Source organism: Leucopleurus acutus (genome assembly GCF_964270905.1).
Source record: "Leucopleurus acutus genome assembly, chromosome: 3".
NCBI classification, from domain to species: Eukaryota; Metazoa; Chordata; class Mammalia; order Artiodactyla; family Delphinidae; genus Leucopleurus; species Leucopleurus acutus.
In genome coordinates this window covers 754,642-763,223 of record NC_139145.1, presented here as the reverse complement: position 1 = coordinate 763,223, position 8,582 = coordinate 754,642, and the positions used below count along the sequence as shown (strand labels likewise).

Below are 8,582 nucleotides of genomic sequence, written 5' to 3'. Positions count from 1 at the left end.
TGTGCCCCCCCCAACTCTCACCAGGATGGCTCTCCTGAGGTGCAGGCAGGCAGGCTGTGCCCACCAGCCCTCCTGGGGGGGCTCCCTCTGCCAGGTGAAGCCCGTGGGCAGGCCTGGTGCAGACTCCGCGTCCTCACCGCGAGGCGGGCTTGGTGCCCAGCTGGGCCCGACGCCCAGCTCAGGTGCAATGGGCCTCCAGTAGGCAGGCCCACAAGGCCCGGGTCGCCTGACCCTCCCACCTGGGTACACTGGAGGAGACCAAGGCCCCCCCGCGGGCCTAGAGCAGCGGGCCAGTCAGGAGGCGGCACCTCTGCCAGGATCAGCTCTGCCCTGGCTGGGCTGAGGAGATTAGCAGCTGGGGCAGCAGGGCAGGTGCAGCCCTCTGAACCCCGAGGGAACTCCACCTCCCACATCCCCCGCCCCCCAGCCTGGGGAGCTGACTACACCTGCACCTGAGCCCAGAGGGGCCTGGGACAAGACACCCCCCACCCCGCAAGTAAGCAAAAGCAACAAGCAAGTCAGTTTGTATTGTGTGTTTTATTCCCACAAGGCAGCAGGGGGTGGGGTTGCCGAGCCGTGAGCCGGGCCGAGGAACCTTCCTCCGGCAAGGGTGCACGCCGGGTTCTCGGGTCTGCCCCACCAGGGGCTGGTTTTCAGGCAGACCATCATGGACGCCGGGTGGAAGGCTCCGAGGGGCACAGGCGGCAGGCTCGGGTCGGGGGAGCACACTTGTGGAGCTAGAGGTAGCACGGCAGGTCCTTCTCTATCACCTGCGGGGGAAAGGGGGTCAGGGGCAGCTCTTCCCAGGGCCCTCCCGGGCAGGCTCCCCAACAGACACCTACCAGGGGCTCTTCCATGGGACCGTACCGCTTCACCACACAGCCGTTCTTGTCAATGAGGAACTGCGGGGGAGGCCGTGTCAGGACCCGAGGCCACCATGGGGCTGGGGCGAGCCAGCAGTCCCCATGCACCGCCCATTTAGGTCAGGGCCAGGGACCCTCGAAGCAGCCCAGCTGTGGCTGGGTCTGTCCCCGCCCCCCAGGCCCCCAGCATGCCTTACCTTGGTGAAGTTCCATTTGATGGCACTAGAAAAGCAACGTGAGATCGTGAGGAATCCCGTGGCAGCTGCAGACCCCCCATTGCCCCGGGGGAGCCATCCTGACCCCCCCCGCTCCCCGCCTCGGCCCCCAACTCACTTTCCCAGCATGCCCCTCCCATTGGGCTGGACTTTCATCCACTTCCACAGTGGGTGGGCATCATCCCCATTCACACAGATCTTGCTGAACATGTCGAATTTGACGTTATGGCCAGCAGCGAACTCTTTGATCTCGGCGTTACTCCCTGGCTCCTGTGCAGACAGGGGTGCTGGGGTGAGTAGGGAGGAGCCTGTACCCCTTTGGCTCCCACGCCTGCACACAGGGACACAGGGACATCCAGGGCCAGCCATGACGCACCTGCTTCCCGAACTGGTTGCAAGGGAAGGCCAGGATCCGTAAACCACGCTCAGCGAATCGGGCGTGCAGGTCGACCAGCTGAGTGTAGTTTACCTCCGTCTTGCCTCATTGCGAGGCCACATTGGTGATGATGCACACGTAGCCCCTGGAGGCAGGACAAGGCGGTCAGGTCATGGCCGCGACCTTCCCCCTGCTCCCTCCACCAAGTGGGCAGGTACCCACCGGTACTTGTCCAGGTTAACCATGTGCCCGTCGATGTCCTTAGCTGAGAATTCGTGCATGGAGCGAGCAGTGCGCCAGTCGTCGCGGGACGCGCACTGCAAGGCAAGGGCATAACGAGTGGCCGGCGGACCTCGGGGCCTGGAGCCCGCGGCCGCCCGGCCCGCTCGCCCAGCCCGCTCGCCCAGCTCGCCGAGGGAGGAAAACCGGAGTCCTGGGGCAAGTAAAAGGGGAGGCTCCATCTCCTCAAAGGCGCACGTTCCCCTTCACAGCAGGGCACATTTGACCGTAGACACTGAGACCCAGGAAGTGTTCGGAACCCCTCCAGGTACCCCAGCGGGTGGGGACGCCGCCCGCGGGTGTGGGGGCCCCGCGCGCACCGGGTCTGGGGACTCGCTGCCGCAGCCTCTTTCCCCGGCCGCGGGCCCCACCTGTCCAGGGCTCTTGGAAGTCGGCGGAAGCCGGGGGCGCGCCCTCCTGCGACAGCACGCTCGAGCCCTCCGCCTCCGGGGTGCTCGGCGCCGCCGCCCGGCCAGCAACCGGCGCCGCTGCCTGCGACGACCCGGGGAGCCGGCGGCTGCGCGGCCCATGCCCGCCCGTCTCCGGCCGCACCTGTGCCCACCGAGCGCCGCGCCCAGGGGACAAAGGGCCGGTAGCCAAGGGCGCTGGGCCGCTCCTCTGTGACGCCACCGCGCGGGACCCCGGGGCGCGCAGGGCGGGGGAGGGGCAGTGACGCCCCGTGGCGCGTGATCCCGGATTTCCACCCCGTCGGACACCCCCGCTCTCCGGGCCGCAGGCGGGGCTCCAGTGGCCAACGACGCCTCCCCCAGCTGCCCCGACGCTGCAGCTTCTGTGCGTCTGGGGCGCCCACCCGGGGGTCCCGACCGCCCAGCCCTGTCCCTGGCTCCCCCGGACGCGGCCCCCGCCCCCCACCGAGACTCGGACCATGATCCCGGCCCGCGCGCTACCCACGGCCCCGACGGCCGCGGACGGGGCGCCGAGCGCTGTCCGCGCGCCCGAGGCCGGCGCCCCGCGTCCAAGGTCGCCGCGGCCCCGCGCGCCGTAAGGCAGGCCGCGCGCCCGCCCAACGGCCAGTGGCGCCGCGCTCACCATGGTGCTGGCCAGGCCGGGCACGGCCAGGGCCCCGCAAAGAAGCGTCGGCTTCAGCAGACGACACAGGCGGTTGAAACTCATCGCGGCGGGAGCGGGGGCTCCCCGGCAGGCAGCGCTCCTCCCCTCGCCGAGCCGACCAATGGACGCGCGCCGGCGCGCCTTGCCTCCCTGCCCTAGGCCACGCCTTCCAGCGCCCTCATTGGTTGGATGCGTCGGCTCTGCAGACGCGTGCCGGCGCCAGCCAATACGGGGCCGGGGTGTGTTGGCGGGGGTGGGGGGCGGCTGGGCGGGGCCGGGGCCCCACGGCGGTTTTCGTCAATGTGACTGCGCATGCTCATCGGCGGGCGGGTGGCAACGTAGACGCCAGCGGTGCGGTGAAGGCTTGCGAACAGTTATCTGCACTGAGGGATGCCCGACAACTTGAGATACTACTGGAAACCCGTGGCGGGGAGGGAGGGGTGGGTGGGCTGGCTCGAACTCTCAGAAAACTCGCTCCAGCTCATTGAAAACTGTTTCTTGGGTTTTTTTTTTTGCGGTACGCGGGCCTCTCACTGTTGTGGCCTCTCCCGTTGCGGAGCACAGGCTCCGGACGCGCAGGCTCAGCGGCCATGGCTCACGGGCCCAGCCGCTCCACAGCATGTGGGATCATCCCAGACCGGGGCACGAACCCGTGTCCCCTGCGTCGGCAGGCGGACTCTCAACCACTGCGCCACCAGGGAAGCCCGTGGTTTTTGTTTTTAATGTAAATAAAACCACGCTGGTTGTCGGAGAACCCCCCACTCGGGCTGCGGTGTCGCTGCGAGGGCCTGGGGGTCACCTAAGGCGACAGCCCCGGACGGCGGCGTCCCTGCTGCAGGGTGCGCCGTCAGCACGGAGCCGAGTGTCGCCGCCCTTGGACACCGCCGCCTTAGCTGCTTGTATAAGTGACACGTGAGCCCTGGGGAGGGCCGTTAGCAATTTACCCTGTGGTCCCGCCCCCCTTTCTCCTGGAGGACGCGCAGGTGTGTGCTTAGCAAGGAAAACGCCAGCCCAGAGGGATCTGTTGTCATTTGCAACGTGACACAGCGTGCGGTTCGGGATGGGGCTCCCGCTGGCTTGGTTCCAAGCTCATTTCCACTCGAGGCTCAGGCGTTTGGCCACTGCCCAGACCCACCCCATTCTCGGGACCTGAGTCACAGAATTCCACACCGGCCTGGCTGCCCCCACCCCCAGCCGTAGCTGGACATTGACCTGCGGCCAGGAGGGTGTTGTGCTGCCCGTGAACTTCTCTCTCTCCTTCTTGGACCCTCCCGGTGAACGTTTCTGCAGAGGCTTTGGGGGCAGGACTTTCGGGGCTGGGGTCCTTTGGGGGAGAAAACGAGCTCCCTCCCTCTGCCCCAACCCAAGCCAACCCAGGGTTTAGACGGCCGAGTTTGGTGGCAAAGGGGACAGGATCCCCGGGACCAGGTTGCTACATTCCTTCCTTGCCCAATAGCCTTCACGTGCTTCTCCCTCTCAGCCTGGTCACGAGGGGCCGGCGACTTCTGAAGTCGTTTCTTGGCTGGGAGCTCCCATTATCTCAACTGGGTGCCTCACTTCTCAGGAAACCCCCTCCTCACTTCCGCCCCCTGGCAGCACTGGGTGTCAGGCCACCCTGGTGAGTCTGAGTGGCCCTTGGGAAGCCTCAGCTGTTCCCAGTTTCCCTTCAGCTGGTATCTGAAACTTTGTCGTGAAGATGGCCACCGGCTTGCTATTTACTTGAGGGTTTCCAGAAAAACAGCTCAGGGCGACCTTCCCTCCCCTTGGAGCCCACCGAGTGGGAGAGATGGAGCAAGGCCTCAGCCCATTCCTGACTTCAGGCCAGTTAAAATAAGAGCAGAACTGGGCAGGATGAGCTGCCCACTGTGGTCCCACTTGCTCTGAGGTTTGTGCCTGGGTTTCACCGCTTTTCCACACTTTCCCCACTTTACAGAGGAGCAGTGGAATCCTGGGGAAGTCTCAAGGCTCCAGCGAGGCTCCCCTGTGGTGACCAAAGTGCCTGTGTCCCCCAGTGGGGACGCTGAGTTGCTTACCAACCAGAGGCCTTTCCGGAACCAGCGCCTGATTTCTTCTTAGAAAAAAAAATGTTTTTAATTGAGTTAAAATCCACATAACATAAATTCACCATTTTAACCAAATTGTACAATTAAGTCATTTCTAGTATATTCACAACATTGTGGAACCATCACCACTATCTAATTCTGGAACATTCTCATCACCCCAGAAAGAAACCCCGTCTGCATTTGTAGTCAACCCCCCAGCCCCTGGCCCCCACTGTCTACTTCCTGTCTCTATGAATTTGACTTCTCTAGGGACCTCATATGAGTGGAATTAGACAGTAGTTCACTTTCTGTGACTGGCTTATATCATTCAGCACCCCAAAAAGTAACCCCCTGTCCCCATTACCAGTCTCCTCCAGCCCCCTCCCCCAGCCCCTGACAACCATGAATCCACTCTTCGTGGATTTGCCTGTTCTAGACGTTTCACATCATGTACTGTGTGGCCTCTTGCGTCTGGTGTCTCTCACTGAACATCACGTCTTCAGGGTTCATCCACGTTGTAGTGTGAGTCAGTGCTTCTCTCCTTTTCATGCGGAGTAATATCCTATTATATGAATGGACCATATTGCGTTTATCCATTTGTCCATTGATGGGTTGTTCCACCTTTTGGCTTTGTAACGCTGTACAAGTTTTTGTGTGGGCATATGTGTTCATTTCTGCTGGGTATGCACCTCAGAGTGGAACTTCCGGGTCACATGGTAACTCTGTGTAACTATCTGAGGATCTGCCAGACTTTCCCACAGCCACTGGTCCATCTCACATCCCCACTCAGGAGTGTGAGGGTAGTGGCCTGATTTTTTTTTTCTGATCTCTTTTTTGTTTAAACATTTATTTTATTGAAGTATAGTTGATTTACAAAGTTGTGTTAATTTCTGCTGTACAGCAAAGTGATTCAGTTATACATATATAACTTTTTTTAAAATGTTATTTATTTTATTTATTTATGGCTGCATTGGGTCCTGGTTGGTGTGCGCGGGTTTTCTCTAGTTGTGGTGAGTGGGGGCTACTCTTCATTGCGGTGTGTGGGCTTCTCAGTGCAGTGGCTTCTCTTGTTGCGGAGCACGGGCTCTAGTAGTGCCCGAGCCGGGCACTGAATGTGGTCAAGGAAGTTTCCAGCAAAACCCAAAGGGTGAGAGGGTAGGAGCCGTGGGGATGTCTGGAGGAAAGTGTATCAGGCAGAGGTGCAGTGTGTGCAAAGGCCCTGAAGCTGGACCTTGCCTGGTTGTGTTGGCAGCAAGGAGGCCGGTGGTGGGGGAGGGGTGGGAGAAGAGGTCAGAGGTCAGGTGGGGCAGATCCTGGGAGGCCTTGCTGGTTGGGTTGAAAAGTTCAGGTTTGCAGCCATTTTCAGCATCTCCGCGGGGCAGAAACAGGGAGACCAGGGAGGGGGCTGAGGAAGACCGTTCTGGCCAGAGATAGGTATGGCTCCAAGGGAAGGGTGAGCAGCGGGCAGGTCCAGGGTGTCCGGAGGGCAGTGCCCACAGGATCTGCAGGTGGACAGGACGTGGAGATGAGAGACGCAGAGGCGGGCAGAGGAGGGAGAGCGACTGGGGTGGGAAGGTGTGGGGCGGCTCGGGAGGGGGTCTTGGACGTGGTCAGCTTGGGGTTCCCAGGGGACCCTAAGGGGAGACATCCAGGGGGCAGTGGGATACAAGTCTGGAACTCGGGATGAGCTTGGAGTGGAGACAGACGTGGGTGTTGTGGGTGTACAGTGGAGACAGGAGCTGGGAGCCTGGATGAGATCACTGAGCAGATCGGAGGCTAGGCGCGAGGCTTGCCTACCTTGTTCAGAGGCCGGGAGGAGGGGAGGAAAGAGCAGAAGGTAGAGGGGTGTGGCCACCTGGGCTCCAGTCCTGACTGTGTGACCCAGGCACATTACTTAACCTCTCTGTGCCTCGATGTCCCCCTCCAACTTGTAGAACAGGGACAAGAACAGCGCCCACTGCATAGGTACTTGGCTGATAATTGCAGCGCTGGCAATACTTAAGTGCTTCTTAAATAGAATAGAGGGACTTCCCTGGCAGTGCAGTGGTTAAGAATCTGCCTGCCAACACAGGGACACAGGTTTGAGCAACTAAGCCCGTGCACCCCATCTGCTGAGCCTGAGCTCTAGAGCCCGTGAGCCACAAATACTGAAGCCCGTGCGTCTAGAGCCCATGCTCCGCAGCAAGAGAAGCCACCACGATGAGAAGCCCACGCACTGCAACAAGAGTAGCCCCCGCTCGCCGCAACTAGAGAAAGCCCAGGCACAGCAACAAGACCCAACGCAACCAAATATAAATAAGTAAATAAACATTAAAAAAAAATAGAGGGTGGGTGGAAGCCAGGTGTCCAGGAGCCCAGTGAAGCAGCTGTTGGAAGGAGGAGGGACAGAGCAGCCGTCAAAGCAGATCTGAGGATTGAGCAGGGGATTGGCCAAGGGGACACTGTTTGTGACCGCAGAGGGCAGATCCAAGGATGGGGCCCAGCTGGGGGAGGCATTTATGAGAGGAAAGATATTGGAGATGTGGATGTAGCAGGGGGAACAGGGAGAGGGTCCAGAGTGGGTTTAAGACAGGACAAAGGGTGTCTGCCTAGGTGATGGGCAAATCTGGGTGGGGGAGGGGGCAGAACTGCTGGAGGATCCAGAGGGTGGACTAGATGGTAAGGGCGGAGGGCCCAGGTGCGAGTGACAGGGGACATTAGATACCCTTGCTGTTCTTGGGGGCAGGGAAGAGAGAGGAGAAAGGGCTCACAGTAGCAGGCGGGCCCAACCCCAAGGCCCATGACTCAGAATCCTGCCTGTGACCGTGTGACCTCAGCAACAGCACATGGAGTGTTAACTTTCTCCTTGGAACCTCGCCATCATGCAGCCCAACTGGCAGAGCCCAAGGTTCAGAAATCAGGCCACTGGGCTTCCCTGGTGGCGCAGTGGTTAAGAATCCCGCCAGTGCAGGGGACACGGGTTCGAGCCCTGGTCTGGGAAGATCCCACATGCCACGGAGTAACTAAGCCCATGCGCCACAACTACTGAGCCTGCATGCCACAACTACTGAATTTTTTTTTCTTGTTTTTCTTGTTTTTTTCTGGCCGAGCGGCTTGTGGGATCTTAGTTTCCCCCACCAGGGATTAAACCTGGGCCCTCGGCACTGAAAGCACGGAGTCCTAACTACTGGACCACCAGGGAATTCCCTTCCCTGACCACATTTGGGACTGCAAACCTCCCGTCTCCCTCAGCCTGGTATATTTCTTCTTCCACAGCATTGTCACCTTCTAACATACTTTATCATTTACTTATTATGTTCACTGTTTCTGTCCTGTCTCTCCCTGGCATGTAAGGGTGCTTGGCCTGTTTTGTTCACTGTCGCTGCGGCTGCTCATTAAACATTGAATCATTGAATGAATGCATTACTGAATGAGAAGTTACCAATGCAGAGGCACGGGGCTTGGCAAGCGTGGGCAAACCTCCTGTACGAACTCGGGGGCAGGGGCAGATGCGGACTGTAAAAACATGCAGTCTTGGGGGCTGTGGGGTATCCAGGCAGGGGCTGGGCTGGGGCTCACGGGACAGGAGAGGGAGAAGACAGAGGTGGAAGCATTTCATAAGCACCAGGAACTATTCCAAGCTCCTCCCAAGTACGACCATCTCCTTAGATCCCCAGCTAACCCTCTAAAATGGGGACACTTTATTTCCATTGTACAGAGGGGAAACTGAGGCTCGGGGGCATTAAGTTGTACGTAG

The 8,582-nt window shown here is 60.2% G+C and overlaps 1 protein-coding gene across 3 annotated transcripts; it reads right to left on the bottom strand.

Moving 5' to 3' along the window:
* Positions 1–524: 524 nt before the first annotated feature.
* On the bottom strand, positions 525–2,901 carry GPX4 (glutathione peroxidase 4). Of its 3 annotated transcripts, none has more exons than XM_082835367.1 (7): positions 2,784–2,901; positions 1,677–1,771; positions 1,455–1,599; positions 1,197–1,348; positions 1,061–1,085; positions 843–902; positions 525–770 (listed from the first exon to the last, which is right to left on the bottom strand). In XM_082835367.1, the coding sequence occupies exons 1-7, from the start codon at positions 2,865–2,867 to the stop codon at positions 738–740; spliced, it is 594 nt and encodes a 197-aa protein (XP_082691493.1). In that variant the 5' UTR covers positions 2,868–2,901; the 3' UTR covers positions 525–737. The 3 variants fall into 3 exon arrangements, with proteins under 3 accessions (XP_082691493.1, XP_082691494.1, XP_082691492.1); XM_082835368.1 differs by lacking the exon at positions 2,784–2,901 and adding an exon at positions 2,054–2,459; XM_082835366.1 differs by having other exon boundaries at positions 525–902.
* Between the last annotated feature and the right edge of the window lie 5,681 nt (positions 2,902–8,582).